The sequence below is a fragment of the Terrapene carolina genome, unplaced genomic scaffold, assembly GCF_002925995.2.
Source record: "Terrapene carolina triunguis isolate 2854851 unplaced genomic scaffold, T_m_triunguis-2.0 Scaffold85, whole genome shotgun sequence".
In the NCBI taxonomy this organism is placed as follows: Eukaryota; Metazoa; Chordata; order Testudines; family Emydidae; genus Terrapene; species Terrapene triunguis.
In genome coordinates this window covers 5,639,674-5,663,198 of record NW_020664436.1, presented here as the reverse complement: position 1 = coordinate 5,663,198, position 23,525 = coordinate 5,639,674, and the positions used below count along the sequence as shown (strand labels likewise).

The window sequence follows — 23,525 nt, the reverse complement described above, 5'->3', positions numbered from 1 at the left end:
GGCACTGGGCACCAGCCCAAGGTCACACACTGGGCGGGGCGGGGCGGGGCTCCGGACGCAGAACCCAGGAGTCCGGGCCCGCAGACCCGCCTCTCAGTCACGAGCCCGCGGGCGGCGGCGGGGGTTGAGCGGGGGATGCCCGGGCTGGATTTCAGATGGGGGGAACCTCCCGGGACAAGGCGGCTCCGCTCCCACTTCCGGGTTCCCTCTCCTCGCGCATGCGCCACCCGCCAACCCTCACCCCGTCTCTCAGGCCGAGGTCCATCTTCCCGGGCCGTACCACCTTGTACATGTGGTGGGAGGGAGGCCTCTCTAGATACTTCTGTTGCTCCCGCTGCCCCTGAACCTTCTGAGGCCGGATGCGACTCGTTACTCCCGGCTATCGGCTCCCTTAGCAGTTACCGTCTCCTGGCCCTCGCCCCTGCTCTATTCCAACCTCCCCCACCGGAGGAGGATGGTACGCGCCACTCCCACCTGAGCCAGCGGCCGGGCGATACCATTCCGCGCACCACGGGGAGAGGAGCAGGGGCTATTGTTGGGTCAGGGGGTGCGTGCGGCTCGCGGCAACAGTAGGTTCGTCACAGCCGCCGCGGAGAGGGAGGGGCGCCGCCCGGAGCCCAGAGTCTCCCCAGGCCTCGCCGGGCGCGGCTGCTGCTCCCCTTCCGTCCCCTCCGCTACCGCCGCAGTGGTAGCGCCCGGCTCCAGCTGACCGGCCTGGAATCCCGGCTCCCAGCCCCGGACCCTCCGCTCCCAGCGACCCCCCGCCCCGGCGACGCGGCCCCGCCGGAGACTCGGCCCTGCCATGGGAGACGCCGGCAGCGAGCGCAGCAAGGCGCCCAGCCTGCCGCCCCGGTGCCCCTGCGGATTCTGGGGGTGAGTGCGGGCCGGGAGGGGTGAGGCCCGGAGGAGGCGGCCGGGCCGGGGGCTGGGCTACACCGTGGGGCTGGGCAGGAGCAGAGCCGGGCCTGGCGGCTAAGGCCAGGGACGGCGAGGCAGGTTGGGGCCGGGATTACTGGTCTCCCTCGGGCCTGTCACGAAGGCTGAGCCACCCCCCTTCCCCCATCCCAGTCTGGATTGTTTCAGGGCAGTGGCGTGTGGCCCCTGCTGTGCGGCGGGGGGGCTTCCCTGTCAGAGGGGCCCCTCCCCCAGGCATGTGACTGTATTTGCTGCATCACAGAGGGGGTGGCAGGCTCCTGACTTACAAGTACAAGTGGCTTAGTAGGGGTGGCGACAGCAGCTAAATCATCCCAAAATATCCCGTCTGTATTCTCGTTTCAAGATATTGAATAGCTCTGTGTAGTGGGGTCCCCATCTGTGTGTGTTTGTGGCTTGTATTAGTTATCACATTATTATTATTCAGTCATCCCCATGTGTTACTGCCTCCCCACTCCCCCCACAGCTTTGAGACCTTTGTGTGGCCTCCCCCATGGCCTTTAGAAATTGTAGAGAATTTCCTGAAGGGAGCACCTTCAATGCCCCTCTCTGCCCATCCCTCCAGATGTTCAATTTAATTGAAACTAACACACCTTCTTTTCTGAGCCCCCAGGTGGAATAATAGTGGCATCAGCAAAGCGGTAGACAGGCAACTTTCTTGAATTCTTTCAAGAATTTCAGCCTTTCATAGATATGGCTAGCATGTAACTTAGGTCCTTTTTCAGTCTGTCATGTTTTAGGTCTGTAAAGAGCCATATACAGCCATGTATATATGAATAGCAATAAAGAAGGTGTCCTGTTGCCACTTTATAAAACCTTCCCAGCAGGCCTCATGCTAGAGATGGTCCATGTCATCTGCTGGCTAATCCTGTTTTTTAGAGGGAAAAGTCATTCCTCTGTGCTGGAGGAAAAAAACATAACTGCCCATTTGATTCTTCTTTCACTCTCCAGGGCCATGCCTGGTAATGATGTTTCCATTATTGGTTTTTAGCAGATATATTGTGGCATATGGAATGTGCTGGCTGAGACATGGACAAAAAGTGTCTTTAATATGTGTGGTGAAGATGTAGATCCCTAAAGTTCTTATTTATGGAGTGTTCAAAGGATATGCAACTGGGTAGAGTTGTGGGAGTCCACCTGAGATTTATACCTATGACTGTACCTTCTTGGGATTTATATAATACGATTTAAGGTACTCTGGAGGAGTGGAAGGATGCATATTAAGAGTGATTTAGAGCTGTCACTATTCAATAGGCTACCTTTGATTTTATTGGAATGGCAGAATTCTAAATTAAATCCCATTTGTGAGTTATGATACAAGTCTGAACTTTGACAAATACGATGGTTCCGTTGGGAGTGAACTTTCAAGGCATATTGTAAATATACAGTAAATTGTTACTTTATTTTTGATTTACTAGGCCCCTGTATTTATGCCTCATGCTTTCTATGACATGACTAAAAAAGAGTTGCTACTATTTCCATTATGATGCGCCGGCTTCTGTGATCAGTGATGATGTACAAAGGCACTGAAGGAGTTATGACAACTTCAGCTCACAGCTCTTTTCATGCTGAACTTTGTATTGAGTTCAGTGTCCTATGTTTGTGACATCAGTGTATTGTAAAATCTGGTGCCCCAAATGATGAAATGAGGCTATGAAGAAAATGGCCCTTTAAAGATGCTGCCTATATAAAACACCAGTCACAATTGGGACTAATTTGCCCCCTTTTGAAGGAATGTTATTCCAGCAGTGATTCCTCCAAGGTAGGGCTGAAGTACATGGCTGTGGAACGGTATGAAAAAGTTCACCTTCTGTACCTGTAGTGTTGCTAAACAGGGTTTCAGTTTCACGTTCTGTCAATCTGACACCTTTCCAGAACACAAATATACTTTATCAGAGGGAAAAGAAAAGAAAAAGATTGTTTGTTTTATCAGAGGCTCAGACTTTTCCTCATTGAGTTATCAGAGGCCGACATTGTTAAGCGTCCTGTAGAGTGGCTGGCTTGTGTACATGTGTAGTTCTGATCTCTGAAGACACACGTGTCCTCATTTTCTTTGTCCTTGTTTACACTAGAAATGGTTTGCTGGTAGAGCTGTACTACTGTAGCTATGCTGGCAAGCCCTCCTAGTGGAAATGCACCAGCCTTGGGAGGAATCTTGATCCTTGTACTAGTGGACAGGCAGTAAGTACTGCACATCTCACTCTTTTCTCTCAGAAATCTCTGGCTGTTCAATGTTCCCTGTTCCCCACTAGTCTAATTATCAAGACTTCTCTCAAGGCAGCCCTTGATCCTGAATCACACTTGTGGTAGAACAATGTACACTAAGCCAATGGGCTAGTCTGCACTCCAGGAAGTTGGTCTTGGCTAAATATGAAAAGGTTGTAATTATTTTCATGTGGTGAAACATAGAAGTTCTGTGTAATGTTTAGTACTAGCTTTTGCCTAAAGTGAATGTTCTCTACAGTAATCCACAAACATTTGGCGTGGTAAGAAAAATGTGAAAAGGAGCATTACAAATAAAGTAGGCCTTTCATGTAAAAATACTTACAGTTGGTCCTAGCACTAAAATCTGTCTTTAGGTGAACTTTGATGTCAGGAGTTCAGGAAACACACATTTTAAAAAGTGATGTACAAGCGGGGAGGGAGGGAGGATTCCATATTTTGTTGTTGCTTTCTGATGCATAAAAGTCTGAAGAATTTAAAAAACTTTTGCTTGTTTTTATATTAGAAATTTAGGTCCTGTCTAGGCTGGAAGACTCTGTGGTGGTGTACTGGATGTTTACTAGAAAACTAGTAAAATGGTGATGATACAAAAGACTGCGAACTGAACAACCAAGGGGGAAGGGATTTTTTGTCAGACTATATGTAAAACTTTCTTTAAACATCTATTTAAGGTCAATGATTAACTTCATTTATAAATGTTAATCTTTGTTAAAGCTCACAGTAACAATCCCTGAAAGCTCCCAGAGGCCTTCTAGCAAGACCAGACTTGACATTCCTTTTTTCTAAGGGGGAAAAACAAAAAATACCTTTCAGTTATTCTTTATGCATCATTTAAAAAAAAAAAAAAAAAAAAAGGAACAATCCCTTTAAATCCTTTAGGTCAAATGGAGCATTGGGTTGAACATTACATTTTAATGAATCATTTCAGGTATCCAAACAGACAGCCTAAATCTGCAAACCTAGTCTATAATAATCTCTTAGAACTTCATTTACAAAAGAATTTATACTTCCAATATCTTCAAAATACCTTCACTATTCTTTCCTCCCATTATTATAGCATGTCATACGCTTTGTTGAGTTCAGGCAGTGTGAGCATTGCAACATACATTTGGGGTTTCAGTTGTACTGGACTTCTTACGTTCTTTCAATTGCTTTTTGGAATCGCAGACTACACGTTGCATTGGTTATTTTCTTTTAGAGCTGCAGATTTCAGAAACATATATCTTATGCCATATGTACTCCAGTCAAGCCATTTTTCTTGGTACCTAGAGCTGTCCTGCTCAAATTTAGGACCCAATCCTGTTCTGGATATCATGTGGGCAGATCCCCATTGACTTTGGAAGGGCTTTCTCTACACAAGCACAGGAATCCATTTGTGCAGAGCTCATTGCAGGACTGGGACCTTTGTGATTAAGTAGTCACATGCATGGGTTAATATTATAAGCTGAAATACCAGTTGGACTTCTAGGAGTTGATTGTGGGTAAGGGAGAGGTCAAAGAAATAACTTGACAACTTTATTTGTGTTCTAGTGAATCTTTTTATTTCCTCTAAAGAACATACCAACATTGAAGGTATTGTATGCAATGCCTTAGAACCAGAAAAGAAGGAAATATGTTAATAAGCATAAAACAAATGAATTCCATTCTTGAAATGGTGGCTGCTAGCAGGAAGTTGATTGAAAACACAGTATGATTAGTTTCATCCCATCTTATTTCTGGTAACTTATAAGGTACTGTACTCCGCCAAAGCTGATGGCAATACTGCTTTGAGAACAGGCCAGCAGGGGTTCTGTAGGATGTTACCACTTATCCTGCCTCTCACTGACACTGCCTGCATTCTATACATGACAACACATTCAACTCCAAGCTTTCTAGTGTCCTGGGAGAATCCAGAGCTTACTTCTGAATCTTCTCGTTGTTAGTACATTACCATGCTGCTGCCACATTCACCTGGCCCTTTTGATGATTGTCTAATATAGTATGAAGCAGTTGATCAGCAGAATATAAATTTCAGTTACATGATTAATTTCTGACTATGGATCACTGAAGCATTCCTTTTTTCTAATCAAATAAGTTGTTTTCTTTTATTTAAAAAAAGAAAATCCTTTGATTTTTAACAAAGCTCTCTCTAGCCAGTGTTTAACTTTGAGATTGAAGCTTTTTTTTCTCTTCTCTCTCCAAGGACCCTGGGTGATCTTTTTAAAAACCACCTCCTAATTTCAGGAGTCCACACCTGTCCCCATCCTTACCTAACTAAAGGTGCCTTTGTAAGCTTCATTTTGTTTTAACTGGTACCAGAACACCACATCCTTGCCGCATAAACCAGGCTTGAATAGACAGACCATAGTAGAAATATACACCTTTCTGTGAAAATGCTTTTCCACTGGGACGAAGATGGTGCAATGGATTAGTGGTGTCTTTCCTATCTGGGGCCTCAAGTTCTGAAGCAAGCCATTAGAGAATGAATTGTTGATTTGTTCTAGTTCACGTCAGAACTACCATACAGCTTGTTACAATTTGCGTTGACTGGAGTCTACAATAAAGACTGGACTAGAATGGCAGTGAATACTGTAGGTCGAAGTTGAGGTGCATTGGAGTAGCTGCGGGTGGATGGTGATGCTGTGGGTCAGAATTGAGGTGTATTGACACAGCTGTGGCAAGGAAGCCTACTTTAGGTCTAGCTCTAACCAAAACTGTTGTTTCCTCACACTAAATGGGATGAATTGATTTAAATCCATAGTAAAACATAAAAGCTTAAAATCACTGCCTTTAATCACTGGTTTTTGTTTTTTTACTTAAGTGAAAACTCATTCTCTGATAGGAGAGCCAAAATATAATTTTTAAAGAAAGGAGACAGCTTATTTTATTACAAAGGTTTATGGGGCATCTATCTATTTACAAGGCGTAAACTGGGTAATTAACATGGTTTGAGTTAGTGGTTATGATCTGGTTTTGTGTTTGTGTGTATGTTAGTGTGACAAATACTTGAATGTAATATTTCTGGTTTACTAGATATGAACTCATTAATGCTGATCTCTTAGTTTCTCCACATGAATGTTTCAAAGCACTTTATAAATAAGGCCTTACAACAGTTGTTGTGAGCCAGATATTCACTTTTGTTCTTTGATTTCCGTCCATTGGCTCAGCAGCAACGATGGGGCTGAATTAAGTCTTTCCACCACTTTCTGTCTTGCACCAGCTTCATGGGTTTGTAATTAGGTATTATATTGAATTGGAGGAAGCCTGTAAGAGAATAGGTTGATCCACTGGACTACCAGGAAGTAAAGAGAGTAAGTAAGGATGATAAAGACACTTTAGAGAAACTAAAATTCTTTGCATCAGGTTTCATCATAGAAGATATTGAAAATGATCAGAGACATGGGATTTTTTCAATATGAGGGGAAAATGAAACAGTTTGGGATTCTTTTATCATGTTCTCCCTTTGAACTAGAGTTATATAAAATAATGAATAATATAGAGCAAATAAGTCAGATGCAAGGGACATCCACTTAAATCAAAAGATAGTAAATTTAAAATTGATAAAAGTAGATACTTTTGAATACAGCACACAACCTGTGGAATTCTTGCCACAAGGTATCAACTTCAGGACTGAAGCTAAACTATTTCACAAGTACGTTTGTTGCTGAAGTTGAACCATTGAAGTGGAAATTGCTGGCCTATCACATAGAGCCATATTTTGTTGAAGTAGTAAACCAGCGTTCTCTACAGAAACCTCTTCTTTATGGATATAGGAAATAACTTGTTCATTTGAACTAGTAAGATCAGAATTGGAGAAACAAAAATGAGAGTAGACAAAGCAAAAATGTTGAATTTGCTGTTCTAAAAAATGAACAAAAACCAGATGGCATATGAAGATATCTGGTTTAAGAAAACCCATTGGTATGCTTGGTGAACTAGAGATCTGTTCATCTCTCCAGTTAAGCAAGGGGGTGAAAAATCCAGTCACCTAAACCATGAATTTCTCCATAATACAAGCTTTCATATAGAAAAAATTGTTGCAAAGATAATCTTCTGAATGTAAACTGACAAGGAGCAAGTCATTTTCACTCTACTAGTTGGTGAAGCTTGGAGCAGTTTGGGAGCACTGAAGTCATTTGTCCTAGACCACCTACAGTCTTTCTTATTAACTTCTGAACGGTATGTGTCTGGTATTTTTTTTCAAACTGTGGTAAGCTGAAAGTATTGTGACTTGAATAATGCTAACATTTGCTCCATAGTCAGAAGTACAAAATGTTTTTTTATACTGTTTAATAAAATAGACTGTACAACTGTATAATATGTATCACTCAAGAACCTGACACTGGTTTTGTGCTGTAGATATGTCATGCTTTAAATATTGATTCAATTGACTTAATTGGAGGTATTTTTCAGTTCATTTTAAATTATTCTAACATCTTATAATGGATATAGTCCATGAGACAAAGGGTTGTCAATGTACATCTCAGTTTTAAGTAAGCATAACTTTCATAATTGAAAGGGATATTTAAGTTTATCTTCATGCTAACACCAAACTCTCGCAAAAGTTTATATAAACTGTTCTGAACATGGAGCTCAAAGGATCCTAAAATCATGGATTCTAATACTACATCCTTCAAGTAATGAAAAGTAGAGACTTAAAAGCTAATTCTTCCTTCAGAGTCATGCCATCCTTTTGACAAAGGAAGGAGTTAGCCATAGAACACACAACTTCCGCTAGTGTCATGAAATGAGTCGGTTACATATTTTCATTGAGGAGCTTGGTTTTGATTTGAATATTTTGACTGACATGGCATCGAAATTTCTCTCAGATTTAAGAATGGCTTTGAAATTAGATGCATTTATTTGTAGATAAAGTAAAGTCTATTTTGGCAACACTTAAGTGCATATATCAGAGATGGATGTACTATGTTTTCATAAGAAAACAGTCCTTTTTTCTGTTTATATTCTGAGCCTGAAGCTGCAGCGTGATTGTCTCCTGTCCTCTCAAATTTAGCATTTTTTTGAAGATGGATTAGTTAACTGTAAAGTAAGTACATTGGCGTACGTATCCTGCAGATGTCTTAGGAGAATGGCATGCAGTGAATAGAAGTATATAATGTTGATTGTGATCATGTGATGAGATCCTCTTTTGGACCTCAGGAAGAAGCCATGTGTTCAGATAATCTGTGGACAAGTGAACTAGTCTGACTTGTCGCCCCCACTCCCCCTTTTTTTAAAAAGAAAATGGCACCCCTCCCACTTGTATTACTCAAATGACTAAGAGGATATTCTTTTTCCTGTCAGTGCAGTATGGGCAGGGGTTACTGATAAAGAGCCCTCTTATGATTTTTAGAAGAAATTGTAAATGGGACGTGCGATTGTGGGGTGACAGTTGACTTCTCCAGATGCGAAACATTCTAAAAGGTCCAGGTCTGAGTATTTCCTAATCTATTATTTATAAAACAAAATGACCCGCAGGGGCCTGAGAGAATATGTGGGCAAATATAGGTGGAGACATTGCCAGTGACAAATGCAAAATGATTCTGAAAATGAAGCCTCTGTGTGGATGACTAGCACCTTATGATTTCAGGTAGAGGTTTATCTTAGGTGCCAGAGCTGACAGTGGTATCCAGTAGAACTTGGGTAGTGTCTGTAGACTCATGCGAAAACAGCCAACTACTACTTCAGATTTTAAAGAGATACCATCATATTAAAAAAATCATATGGCCAGATTCTGCATTCAGTGAAGTCATTGGGAATCATAGGTACACAAGAAATGTAGGATTGGTCCCATATATTGTAAACAGTCCTTTAGCTGTGTTACAAATTGCCTTAAATGAAGAGTTTTCAAATGTTCGTAGCAGGGAACGCTATCATAATGGAGAGCTTGACTTAGATGCTGCCTCTTCCATTCACAATTGTGTGTACCACCATCGCTTTTCTCACTGGCAATTGAATAACATCCCTGTGGCAACTACAGCACCTGTGAACATGGAAGAGTATGTTAGAAAAGTATTTAATTATTTTTTAGTTCCAGCAAGTATTCTGTGGGCTCCTGGTGTTCTGACAGTCCACAGTTTGGGAACCCCACTGCCTTAGGTTATTAAAAAATAATCATAAGCATCCTGTTCACTTTTCGCTATTTATCCTGCTCACTTCTTGCATTCTCTTAACTTGAACACTGAAGATCAATGCAGGCAGTTAGGTTTCAAGTTCTCAGTGCTGTAGTGTTTGGATTGTAAACACTTCAGGGAAATATTTATTTGTTTTAAAAAGACTGTTTTTATTGGCATTTAAATAATTTTGAAAACATTTCTGTTGGACTTGGGTTTTATAAAAGCTTGTTTTTACAAAAAATGTATTTTGCCCAATTTGAATGGCTCTAAATAAATAAATTAATAAAAAAGGATAAAAAACACTTTTTCTGTGCAAACTCTTCTGTAGAGAATAAATTGTACACATGTTCATGCGTGCATACTGGTTTTTTTAAAGCAGTTTTAAAAAGCAACCAGGCAAACTGATAAAAAGGGCAGGGAGCATTGTTTGATGACTTTAGTAAGAAACTGATAGAACTCCTGAATTCCATTCCCAGCTTTTAAACAGACATAATCTGTGACCTTGGATGAGCTGCTTAACATCTGTGCCTTGGTTTGGTCCTTTTAAAATGGGTATGTTTATCTGTCATGCCACTAATGTTTGTAAAGCACTTCGAGATTCCTGAATGAAAATTGCTATAAAAGTTCAAAGTATCTTTTTATTTAAAAAAAGAAATAAGCAGTACTAGAGTGAGAGCAGTTAGAAAAATACAGAATAGCTCTTTATCATAGAGAATCCAAAGTCCTGTCTCATTTGGCTTAATCACTAAAACAAGATCAGCTTTCACAATATGCACATATTACAGAGATTGGCCTTGTCACCATGACAGCAGTGTTTTGATCTCTAATTATATGCTGTTCGTGAAAGATGTCACAGAGTAAGTTACATATGTATTTTTAAAGTATGTAAAGTTGTTTCGTTTTTCACTTACAGAGGAATCCCACAGTATTTGAAATTGTATTGTTATCCTAGTTGTTGATTTAGATGCTGTTTTGGTGCAAGATGTCATCAATATCATGCAGTCTAGCTTGTTGGAGAATCAATTACGGTTTTTTTTGTTTTTGTTTTTGTTTTTTTTTTAATGACAAAAATCAGTTGCAGGTCATTGAAACACATTTTTAGCTTGAGAAAGGAGCTAAATCTTAGGCCTGATATATCTGATAACAGCTTGCAGGAGCAGGTGTTGATTTTAATGTTAGACAAAGTAATGCTTTTTATTTTAAAAATGTGCTGGTGTTACTTTTTAGTGTGCATCAAGAATAGAAAAAATATAGCAGTGACAAAATTAGTTCACTGGGTTTTTAGGAGAACAGGTTTTTTTTCGTTTTTTTGTTTAGTTTTTCTTTTTAACCCAGAAAATCTTAATACAGATTTGGCCCATCCTGGAAAACTTCATCAAGTCTTTACATCTGGGATGTTAAGTAATTAAAAAAAAAAAAAAAATCCCCCCCTTATCCCACTCAGTTTCTAAAGCTGGACTCGGTGTGTGTTAACACACATGTTGATTTATTAATGACTTTTGTTTTTTAATTGATAGTATTTTAACAATGGTTCGTACCAGAAAATAACTTTCTGATTTTAGTTTGGTACAGCTTTAATAGAGCATTCATCAGTTTTACATCCAGTGGTTTCCTTTTTAGGATTGATCTTGAGTCCATGCTACACTGAAAGAGCAAGAGTCTTTTTGAGCCGTAAAAAGTTTGCTCCAATATCAGTGTTGGGGATCCTGTGTCAATCTTTGTTGTTCAAATTTTGTATAGGAAAATCTTGTGCTAGAAAAGTTTTGAAACCTATTCAGTCTCCTTCAGAAGACTGAAAAACTGGTCATTGCTTGGGGTTCCTGAAATCTTTCTCAAACATGGAATGAGTAGTTGGTTTTGGTATAATTAATGCAGGGCATTTATGATGGATCAAAATATGCTTAGTAGTCTCCCTATATGCTAACTTGTCATTTTTGAATGTTGTGTAGAAAACAATTTATAATCACATTTGAAATCTTCCAGTATTTTTGCTGAATAGTGGGGTTCTGCATTTAATACTTATGTACAAAATAAATGAAATTGCCTTAGAAATAATTCAGTTAATTTGATGCAAGTTGACTCCTTTTTAGTTTGCAAGATAACTTTCCAAGTCTCATAACTGCCTGTGGTAGGAAGATGGAATATTTTTTAATGCTTGTAATTTTTCCTGATAGCACGCTCCTCTGTTTATTTAGATGGATGTTAGATGTAGGCAGTGTGCCATTTAATGCTTGCTAAACAATTCTTTTGTTTCTTTTGCAAGTACTGGTAGTTTCTATTGGTTGAATAGCTGTATCTCTTTTGGACACCAGGCCTATCTCTTTTTTAATTTTCAACCTGTGTACCACACCCACAAGTGTGTGTGTGCTGTAGAAACAGTAGGGTTTTTTGTTCCCGTCTACATATATCACAAGAGACTGGTGGCTGTAGACCAGTTAGAATAAGAGTAGTTTAATGTACATGTCACCCAAACATTTTATTTGGGCATGTCTGGGCACAAGCATTAATTTGCTGCAGTCTGAAATTCTTGCTTCCACTTATGCTAATGCTGCTCTCTGGCATTGTTCTTTGTTGCCAAAATATCACTTGCTGTTGAAAATCTGAGCAGTAAGGCATCTAATAAAATCGAGTCAGATTTCTCCAACTTATCCTGTTTCCCTTCTTCAGTTTTAGAATATCCATCACTTGACTGAAGGATCTGGAAGCTCCCATGAAACTTAGACGGGAGGAAGGAGCTTGGGTTAGTGGCTAGACCAGAGGACTGGGTATATTCTCAGCTCCGACACTGATTTGTAACATGACTGTGGGAAAGTTCTTTAACTTCTGCCTCCATTTCTCCATTCCTCCATTTCTACGACTCTCTGTCGTAAATGCAGAGCAGAAGAGCAAGAACTGCCTGCATTACATATCTGCAAGTCTCAGAAGGTTTTATAGCACTCCCATGATGAAGATAGGATCCCATTATTATCCATTATTCTGTGCTATAGTATAGTATAGTTTTACTATTTGTGTTCTCATGTGAGTAATACAGGCAAGGCTAGAGAGAGCTGCCAAGTGAAGAGTGAGCACTTCCTGTCCTACCACAATGACTTGCAAGGACAGATTCAAATAGTAAAAGGAAGAGAAAATGCAGTGTGTGTCATTGTACAGTAAATCACTCTGTGACTTCATTCTTTCAAAATAAATTAAAATATTTAAAATACCATCTCCTATTCTTATAACAATAACTCCAGATTCATGGGTTAGAAACTCAGTTGCCTGATGACATCTCATCTAAAAAAGTCAATCGGCTGAAGCTTTAGATACCATCCCTAACTGCTTTACATTAACAAAAATTCCTCTTCTGTTCTAGGATATCTTTTATATTTAAACTTCAGTCATTTACAGGTACATCTCTAAATTAAATTATACAGTGCCACCGAAAAACATTGGTATGGAAAGGAAATAACCACAAGTTCAAAAATAATAATAATAAAGTCTGCCAAATGGCATTGGGGTTATAGCTGAGCAGTTCTGGTATTAGTACCACCGCTTACACTGTGGGGTGGAGGTGCAATGTTACGCCTTATGGCATGCATGCGCATATAAACAGGCAACTGAATTACTTGGATATTATTGTAGTGAGAGGTCCTGTTGATGTCATAAAATCCTCTCTTTGGTGGCTTATAATTTTCTCTCTGTTTCCTATTATGGACTGAAAATTATTATGCCTTGTTTCAGACCCAAAACTGTATTTGGACAAACTTACGCAAATATATATATAAAAGTTTTCCATTCTAAAGCGTTCACTCTCTTGTACTCTGGCAACTTGAATAGTTTCATTTTAAAAAATTCATATTCTATATTTATGGCCTTCAGTGTATACAACCTTTGCAGAGTTTGAAAGAACTAACACGTTTTTAAAAATGGTCACTAATTTTGGTTGCTTGTTCTTTAGAGCCCAGCTTAACACTGAAGGCCTAATTTCAAAGGTGCTTAGCATGCACAGCTCTCATTGACTTCAGTTGGAGTTGTGAATACTCAGCACTTTTGAAACTCAGATCTGAGATGTCTCAAGTTAAACATTCAAAATGCATGGTCTCTACTGACATTTTACCCTTTTAAATAAGCGCATTCCTCTCTGGAAGTGTGCAACCAAACAATGTAAAGATGGACCAGTCAGGCTTTACTTAACAGGTCTGTCATGGCCCAGATGTTCCCTGCACTCCCCATCAATACCAGCACTCCTTGACTGTTATTTTTTGAATATGCAATCATTGCATACATCAAGTTCAAGAATACCTTGCCCTGGGGTTTTGCGCCCTTGGGGATGTGCACAATTTGAAATAGAAGACCACAGGCATCCAGTGACAAGCCACCAGGCCCAACTTGTCCCCTCTGCCTTTGGAAAATAAAGGAGAACATGGTTTAGGACCCTGTTTCCCCCCCCTCCCCTCCATTTCATACATAAGTATCTGTTTCAAACATTTACATTTTGGTGCGTGCATGCCCAAAAAGTTGAACTGGTTCATTTAGTAATTCCTCCCCTAATGACCTGGTAGCTGTTGGCTCTACTAAAAACTGCGTGGGGCCAGGAGGAAAGATGCTCTTCTTTCTTTCTCTGGGCAACACTTTGACTTTAGCTTTGGGTACTTTGCTGGTACAGCAGCAGATTTTCTTTTTCTTAAAGAAAATGGAATGCAAGAAATAAATATTAGATCTCACCTGGGAGTAAAATCTAAGACCAGTAGAAATGTTTCCATTACTTTTAAAATGCCAAAAGTAATAGGAGAGACAAGGTAGGTAAGGTAATATCTTTATATATCCGGGTACCAACACGGTTACAACACCACAGCAAATAGAAATAATCTCTGAGCAGTATTGTGGTACTATATGAGAACCTGAAGGGGAAATTGACTAGCCTCTTTTCTGCATCACTCAACTTGAATAGTGAAAGTAAATAAATAGCATAGTGAAAAGTAAACAATATTAATATAATTATTTCACTTTTAATAATTTGTCCCTTCTTATCCTGAAATCACCTGGGCTTCTCACCTGAGTAAAGTTACTCACCTGCATAAGGGTTTGTAGCATTGGGCCCTATGACTGTGTGTCTGTCCTGGACTTGATTTCTGTGGTTTAGTATTGGTCTGTCTCCCTGGTCAGCCCACTACTGAGCAAGACTCCCCTGTGATATTTTTTTTTATTCAAATTTGGCTCTATCTGCTAGTGGAGTCTGGATTCTTAAATAGTTTTAATCACTTCTTAAAATTATTTTGACTATTCTCATTTCTTATGACAAACCAATTAATATTTTTTAAAAGGTATATTAATGACATCATATTTAAATTACTCAAAGCATTTTTTGTCTTGGAGAAAAAACTACCCTTAGATAACCTTTATCTCAAGGTGACTTATCCTGACGGTCTGCCTTTAAGGTTTCAACAGCAGCACTGCAGAAACAGCAATTGACGAACCTAAATATATGCAGTGTTTGAGTTAATTTTGCTATGGGAAGCTTAACCTTTGAATTTCCTAAGTAGTATAAAGTTCACTTCTCAACCTTAATGTTGCATTAACATTGTTTTTTTTTACTGCATTTGTAATGGTGTCAGGTGGTAGGTCTGACTGCAGTCTGACAAGGTGCGAATGAAATTTTAACAAGCCTTTTGCTATTTTGATGCTTTTCTTCCTCACTGCTTGTTTTGTATGTGCTCTTGTGAACATCTAGACCATGTACACTTCTGTAAACCATATACCGTTTAAACAAAGCATGGGGGGGGCACCCGCGGGGGAGTGGTGAGAGAAAATGAAGAACTGAGCTTGTTTCCTTTTCTGGTTTTTGGGTCACTTGACTTGGGACCTGATTACTTCTGTGTGAGTTTAGATAATATTCTGCAATGATGTATATTGAGATTTGCTTTTGAAATAGTGCAGTAATTGGAACCCTAAACTGGACAGAATTAGGCCAGATGAAGGCTTTAGGTATTTGCAGTGGGTGCTTTAAATCTACTGCTGCCTGACAGGCAGACACTAGTGGATTTTTATTATAATTTTCAACTTTATTTTTCAGTATTTTCAGCTCATGTAGCTGAAACGTCATTAAATTCTTGAAGCTGCTGACATTGGAAATTGATTTGGTTACCTTACTGGTACAGAGGTTTCTTTTTAATGATGTCACCTCAGTTTGCTGATTTGCTAATCAGTTTCTGGCTTTGGTTAAAATACCATTGTTGTAGGCTTTAATTTAGGATACATAACTGGAGTTCAGCTGTAACTAGCTTTTATAACTGAAAATAGTTAGAAGATTTTGCAAGTTATGGAGAACCTTCATTTCTTTATAATTACTGATCAAGGATCATCATTGCAAAAAAGAAATGACCTGTATGCAAGCTGTCATTGTTTAGATTGATCGGGTGTAATTGAGGATCATTATAATAATACATAAGAATGTTCATGTACAGTGATAAATTTTCAGGAAGAAAACAGCCATTTTTGTAAAGTTTCTGCAGTTGAGACCTAGTTTTGATGAAATAAGCCATTCTGATAGCATTTCTGCTGATATAGTTGTCATTTAAAAGAACATCCTGTGATCAGTTTTGGTTTTTAATTTTTTAAGTGTAAAACTTAAGACATTTTAATCAGTAAGGCTTCAGTAAATGAATGTGCCATAGATACTTGTATTGTTGATGATTTAGCAGTTGTCTCTGTCTCAATCCTACCATGCAAAAATGGAGCACCAGAGGGTTAGGGCAGGGGTGGCCAACCTGAGCCTGAGAAGGAGCCAGAATTTACTAATGTACATTGCCAAAGAGCCACAGTAATATATCAGCAGCCCCCCATCCGCTACCCCCCCAGTGCCTTCCGCCCACTGGCAGCCCTGCCAATCAGTGCCTCCCCCTCCCTCCCCACGCCTCCTGCCCGCCGCAGTCAGCTGTTTTGCAGTGCACAGGAGGTTCTGGTGGGGAGGGGGGAGGAGTGAGGGCATGACAGGCCCCGGGGAAGGGGCAGGGGCCTTGGGCGAAGGGGTGGAGTGGTGGCAGGACCTGGGGCAGAGCAGGGGGTTGACCAGTGAGCACCCCACAGCACATTGGAAAGTTAGCATCTGTAGCTCTAGCCTCAGAATCCGTGCCTATGCAAGGAGCCACATATTAACCTCTGAAGAGCCGCATGCGGCTCTGGAGCCACAGGTTGGCCACCCCTGGGTTAAGGCTTGGGAGAGGGGGATGAAGATTGTATTAGCACTTATTAGCTAAATAATCAGTAAGGCTTTCCTTCCTTTCCTTTCTGTCTGTTACATATTTTGTACAATCATTTTGCTTGGTAGCTGGACAGACCACCACACTTAACTGAAAATGTACATATTCATATCTGCATCTGACAACATCATCTTGTTTCCATTAGTGCCATGTGGCACAATTTGTCACAGATCAGACTGTGGATATAAAAACATTCTCGTGGTGAAAGTTGTCTTTAGGGCAAGATATCATAGGCTGAGCTGGCAGCTCCACCTATAGTTAAAATAGAATCAATATGTACATAATACAATCAGTGTTAAATGCAAACAATTTTGAAAACATGTAAACTTCCCCCCCCATAACAAGACTAAACCATCTCATGTAAAGTTCAAGCTGATGAAGACGCATCCAGGAGGACATTTGAGACAGGCTGAGATGTGGGATTGAATGGAGGGAAAAGAAACCACAGTCAATCTTCCTTCTAATCATAATTTTTTATTAATATTTTTATGTAGCATCTAGTAAGTGTCAAAATGTTTCACAGAGACTGTCACTCATGGCCTAAAAATATAAGGAAGTTTTTAAGGCAAGCTTGTGATGGGCTAGTCATTCAGTTCAAAGAGATGAGTCATCACCAATGAAAGAATATCCTTTCCACTTCCTCCACCTTCTGCAGTTATGGAAGTTTGAGGCAGGCAGGATAAAGAGAGGGCTGCAACTGTGGGGAATAGTGTGAGCAGGCGGAATAGCTGTTTTGAAGTGAGAGGTTGGAAAGTACACGTTCAAGAGGATTTGATACGAATGTATTTGTTCAGCCTATGGGAATTGCAATCTTCAAGCTTTGGTGATAGCAAAACTGTGATTGACATCGTTATTTAGATTTGATTTAATAGGATGCTATATGCTGAAAAATTCTCAAAATACTCAACCAAGGGAACCCAGTTGTGTGTGAACGCTCTCTGTCCTCTACAGAATGGAGAAACAAACAACTTTGAAAAGTTATGGGTGAATTACAGGTCTTGTCTGTTTAAACTTAAGTCATTATAACTGCTGCCTCCATTTAAAACGGACCATTATTTTGAAATAACTTTTTCTCTGACGCAGGAGAGATCGTTTAGTTTGCAACTCTAGCATATCGCAGAAGATAGATTAGGTGGTTAAAAATCAATGGTTTCCCCTCTGTGCTAACAAAGTTCCATGTAGCTCGAATAATAGCATTCTGTATGAGGTAATAGAACAGGGGCTCATTTTTGTTTGTTACTGTTTATGATCACTCTGTGCATAGTTACAATGTCTTTGACTAGGATTTTCTTCACAAATGCATAAAAAAATTAATCTGAGATAGGAGCCTTGTTGTTAACTCTGCATGAAAATGGGCGTGATGTCCCACTTTGCCTTGATTGCCCCATGTGTGAATATTGGATGAAATAAGCATAGTAATTGGATTTAACCCCTCCATTCTCAGTGAGGTAAAATAAGTAAAAAGCAAAGAAGATAATGTTCTGGCCTGTCTCTTCAGTTTCTCCGTGGTCTCCCAAAGTAGATCTGTGATGAAAACAGCAAAATGGCTTGTGTAAGATGCTGCCATGATTCCCTTATTTTAGTGCATATTGTGAAGTTAGACTGATAACTGTAAAATATTTTATATTATGAGCTACATCACGAAAATAGTCGTACTAATACAGTGACAACTTTGAACATTGAAATTTGTACTCAGTGCTTTCATCCAGAGCACAGAAGCTAGAAAAAACAAAGTACTAACCAGTAGAAAGCTGTAGTCCCTTGCCTGAAGGACTGTTGCCTCACTAAACCAGGGGTTCTCAAACTTCATTGCACCATGACCCACTTCTGACAACAACAATTACTACACAACCCCAGGAGGGGGGACCAAAGCCTGAGCTTGCCCAAGTCCCTCCGCCCTGGGGGGTGGGGGGGAGGGTGCAAAGCCCATGGGCTTCAGCCCCAGGTGGGGGGCCTGTAACCTGAGCCCCACCACCCAGGATTGAAGCCCTCAGGCTTTGCCTTCAGCCCCAGGCCCTAGCACATCTAATGCCAGCCCTGGCAACCCCATTAAAATGGGGTTGTGACTCCCTTTGGGGTCTCGACCCATAGTTTGAGAACTGCTACTCTAAACACTTCAAAAAAGTTAACTTTAAAGAAAGCGTACATGCTGAATTATTAGTCACATTTTATATAGCTGTTTAGCGGGTATGAAGATTTCTGCACAAGCCACTTGAAATATAATCACCTGTATCATGGGAATGTGGCAACTACAGAGAGGGGCTAGATAGACCAGAATGCACTCTAGAGATAGAATCAGGGCAGGATACCAAGGCTGACACCCGTTACAGAAAGTACGGTCAGATCTCCCCCTTGCGCTGTGCTGGGCTGTTGGATTGGTTTTGCTGCAGAATGAAAAGTGCTACCTACTGAAATACCAGCATCAATCACTTCCTGTAGCAATTACAGGCTATGTTGGAGGTCTCTCGCATGAATACTGATTACATTAATGCTTTGTACATTGAGATCTCTCTTGGCCAAATGTGATTAAGAGCATCACAGATTTGCATAGTATACAGGATTAATTTAGAATCTTTATAAAAAAAACTGGGGGAAGGCGGGGAAAAAGTTTACAATAAGATTATGTAGTTACTCAGTAAGGCACATAGATGTTTTGATGGTTAATTTAATTTGGTTACCTTTTCTCTTTTCATTTCTTGGGAGAATGCTGGGTCCTCTCACTTGTCAGAGGATAAAACCTCTATTTTAAGGCCATGCATTTCAGGTGACCTAGTTCACTTCATGATCTCTCTGTCCTCGAACCATCGAATTTCAGATCTTGTGTATTTGCGTAAAGCTTAGGGACAAATTTTAAACAGGCCATGTCAAGTGGCTAGGCCCAAAATTGTATCTACTTCATAAATATGCAGATGATCCTAATATTTCTACAATAACTTTTAAAAGCTCTCATATGCTGTTTTTTTTTTTTTTTTTTTTTCAAAAAGCCACAACACACATGAGCAGCTCTACCATGACAAACCAATGTTCATGTGTAGTATGGGAAATGAGGACTGCTTTGGAACAGATTTCATTTTCAGATTTCTAAGAAGTTGCCCTAAGCTGTGAAAGGGCGGAAATGTATTCGATCGTCTCAGAGAGATCCTTGATAGTTTTATTTTTTTTTTTTAAAGAAAAGTTCTAGTGGAGTTTGCTTAGTCCAGGAGGCTAAGCTTTTGTATTTGTCTTGGTGAATTTTTGACAGAAAATACTATTGGATACCTAAAGTGTAAAGGAAGGGTGAAATAAAAGCAAATGAAAATTGTGGATTTAGACCATGGCCGTGAATGTAATTTCTTCAAAGGGACACTGGTTATTTCATAGATATTAAACCAATTTTCTTAGTAGCTGATAGTAGCACATTTGAGTATTAACACTGAAAACTAAAAAAATATAATATTTCACCATGTAAGTTGCTTACTATTTGCATGGCTCTTCACTTAGACAATGAAAATCGATTAGGCTAACCAGTTTTACTTGTGTTCAGTGAATTTAAGACAGAAGTTTTCATGCCTTATCACAGCACTATGCTATTTGGGTTTTAAAAACTACTGGGGAATAGTTATTTAACAAACTGGTTCTCACTGGAATTAAATAACAATCATGAACACTTCTATTGGCTTTACTGTATTTATTACTACTTGTTCAGTGGTGTCCATGTGCTGTATAGATACAGTCCCAGCCCGAAGAGATTAAAATCTAAGGTAAAAGCTTTTTTTCAGTGAAAACTCAATTTTATCCAACCTAAACTTGGAGCAAAGTTTGCCTGAAAACAACCATATAAAAACTGTGCTTTTTTTACTTTACAGGGAGCCAACTGTCTTCTAAAACTAGAAAAATATGTATCATATAAAAGTTATGTGAAGTTGTCAAGTATATTAATAATTCAAAGTGTTCTGCACAGAACTGCTCAAAATGCTAAAATGGAGCAGCTACTGAAAGTAATTGGATATGGGAGGAGTAATTTGGTACAAATAGACCAGGAAGTATCTGAGCTGAGCATGCATATGAATTTGGCCACAGCAGTTCAGCAATAAGGTCAGGAAAAACATATGAGATTGAAAACTGAATGAGTGATTTATTACAAGTTTAGAGACATTTCTATGAGTGGAAAGCTCGTTAGACAAAGGTAGATAGATACTTTTACAGAGAATGGTCACAGCATGTCTAGTTCCAGGTGGTGGGTGATGCAAGAATGCTCTGCCTTTGGTATGATATTGCTTGTCACCCGGTGGAACAAACTCTGGATCTGGGGGGACGTTTTGACATGCTGTGCAGTTTTGGGGCAGTGGTTGTAAATGTTGGATAGTTTCCACGGGAAATGTTGTAGGGAGAGACAATCCTGTCAGCAGGCACCATGGGGTTTTGGTTAATTATGAAAAGAAGGTAAATCAGTTAAGAAAAGAGAGGATCCAAACCAGTCTTCTAGAATGTAAAGCTGAAGAAAGGTGAGGATGAGATATAACTACACCCAGAAATCTCAGGGAGATCCTATCCCAGAAAGGCAATTTGAAGGAGATGAGGACAGCATTGTTAAGCTTTTTTTGAAGAATGCCAAATGATGATTGTTGAGGATATGTGAGTAGGGCCTATATATTATATCTTCTGTCCGGTGCCCACAACAGTTGGGGGTAGATTTTGGGACACAAAAGCCGTCATGGATTTTTTCCCCTCTTCTTTCCTCTTTCCAACCATTCGGCAGGGTTCCTTCAGAAAATGGACTCAGAAAGTTATATACAGTTGGGTAGCACTGTAGGGAGCCACTACATATAGACTTACTCTTTCCCCCATAACTGCTACTTCATCCAACACTGGATTAGCTGAATCTCTCTTTTAAAATGATCAGCCATAAAATAATAATGTCTTTTTGCCATTAGGTTTCAGAGTCAATTTTGAATTGATGAATGGGGCAAGTCCTGGAGGATGGGTAGGGTTGCCAGGTGTCTGGAACGCCTGGTCAAAAAGGGACTCTGGTGGCTCCAGTTAGCACTGCTGACTGGGCCGTTAAAAGTCTGATCTGCGGTGCAGCGCTCCTGGAAGTGTCCGGCATGTCCCTGTGGCCCCTAGGCACGGGGACTATCAGGGAAGGTCCGCGAGCTGGCTCCGCTCTGCCCATTGGCTGGGAACCGTGGCCAATGGGAGCTGTGTGGGTGGTGCCTGCTGGTATGGGCACTGCATAGAGCCATCTGGCTGCACCTGTGCCTAGGAGCCGGACATGCCAGCCATTTCTGGGAGCCACATGGAGCCAGGGCAAATAGGGAGCCTGCCTTAGCCCCACTGCGCCACGAGCCGGGAGCTGCCTGAGGTAAGCGCTGCCCAGCTGGGGCCTGCACCCCGAACCTCCTGTCATACCCCAACCCCTTGCCCCAGGTCAGAACCCCATCCTGGAGCATGCACCACACCCTCCTCCTGCACCTCTGTCCCAGCCCTGAGCCCCCTCCTGCACCCAAACTCCCTTCTGGAGCCTGCACCCCAACCACCTGCCCCAGCCCTGAGCCCCCTCCCAGCCCCAAACCCGTCATCCCCGGCTCCACCCCAGAACCTGCACCCCCTGCCCCAGCCCTGAGCCTACTGCTGCACGCCGAACCCCTTGGCTCCAGCCTGGAGCTCCCTTCTGCATCCCAAAGCCCTCATCTCTGGCCCACTCCAGAGTCTGCACCCGCAGCCCAAGCCCCCCCACCTCCAGCACCCCAACCCTCTGCTCCAGCCCAGTGAAAGTGAGTGAGGCTGGGGGAGAGCGAGTGACCGGGGGGGAGCCTCGGGGCAGAAGGAAGGGCAAGGGTGTTCGGTTTTGTGTGATTAGGAAGTTGGGAACCCTAGCAATAAGTTCATCAATGGCGATTAGCCAAGATGGACAGGAATGCAACCCTAGGCTCTGGGTGTCCCTAGCCTCTGATAGCGCAAAACTGGGAGTGGATGACGGGATGGATCACTCAATGATTGCCTGTTCTGTTCATTCCTTCTGAAGCACCTGACATTGTCCACTGTTGGAAGACCGGACACTGGGCTAGATGGGCCATTGATCTAACCCAGTATCGCTATTCTTATGTGCTTAAGTCATAGTTTCCTAGTAGCTATTATTTCAGGCTCTCTAATAACTCAGGAGAGCAATCTTGCATCTGCTCATGATTAGGAGGCTCTTTTCATAGCTATAAAGATGAGAAATTTATCTCTGTAAAATGTACTTCTGGGTGAATTCTGCACCAAAAAATTAAAAATTCTGCGTACAGTATTTTAAAATTCTGCATATTTTGTCAAAGTTTAGAGAGAATGTAGTTCTCAAAGGAAGAGTATACTGTATTGAAAAGTAAATGACTCTAAAACCACTGAGTGGAGGACAAACTGCTTAAGATAACTGAGACGACCAGTAGAGCATTTAAATTATAGGAAGCAGAAAACTGCAGCATTTTTATAGAGGGAGGTATTTGAAGGGCAAAAGGGGAAAAATAAAGCACAAATCTGGAGTTATTAAAACCAATAACATCAGACTTTTAATAAAAAAAAAAAAATTAAGTCTTGAAAAAAGATCCAGGGGGGTCATTAAAAGGGCGGCAAAGTAGGGAACTTGTAGTTCCTAAAAAGGAAATGGCGTAAGAGTTGGTAGTTGCACATCAGAATTGGACAAGGAGCATGTTAATATCCTTGGATGTTTGTGAATATTGGCAAATAAACTGTAGGAGATTGAGGGCAGAATGCTGGAGGAAAGGTGTACCCTCTTCCAGGAAGCTGGTAAAGAGTGGAGTCTTGCTTGGTATTCTACTGAAACTTGTATTTCATAATATTTTGATTAATAACTTATGTGCAGATATTTTGAAAGGTGCCTATTTGTAACAGCTTTAGGATTCATGATATCAGTTACACCAAGTATTTTTTAAAAAAAAAGGGGGGGGGTACAGAAAAAACCAATCAGCCTCTCATCTAGTAGATCAAATACCCATGAAATTGAAACCGTCTTTTATGCAGGCTGAAAGAAGTGAATAAAATAAACATCATAAATGAG

At 40.7% G+C, this 23,525-nt stretch overlaps 1 protein-coding gene across 1 annotated transcript in view; it reads left to right on the top strand.

Moving 5' to 3' along the window:
- Positions 1-533: 533 nt before the first annotated feature.
- The window catches only part of ZFAND3 (zinc finger AN1-type containing 3), a 248,111-nt gene continuing 225,119 nt past the window's right edge, over positions 534-23,525 (top strand). Inside the window, exon 1 of the mRNA XM_024193786.3 lies at positions 534-873. Within this exon, the coding sequence (XP_024049554.1) occupies positions 803-873 (71 nt within the window). The 5' untranslated portion in view covers positions 534-802. The remainder of the gene's footprint in view (positions 874-23,525) is intronic.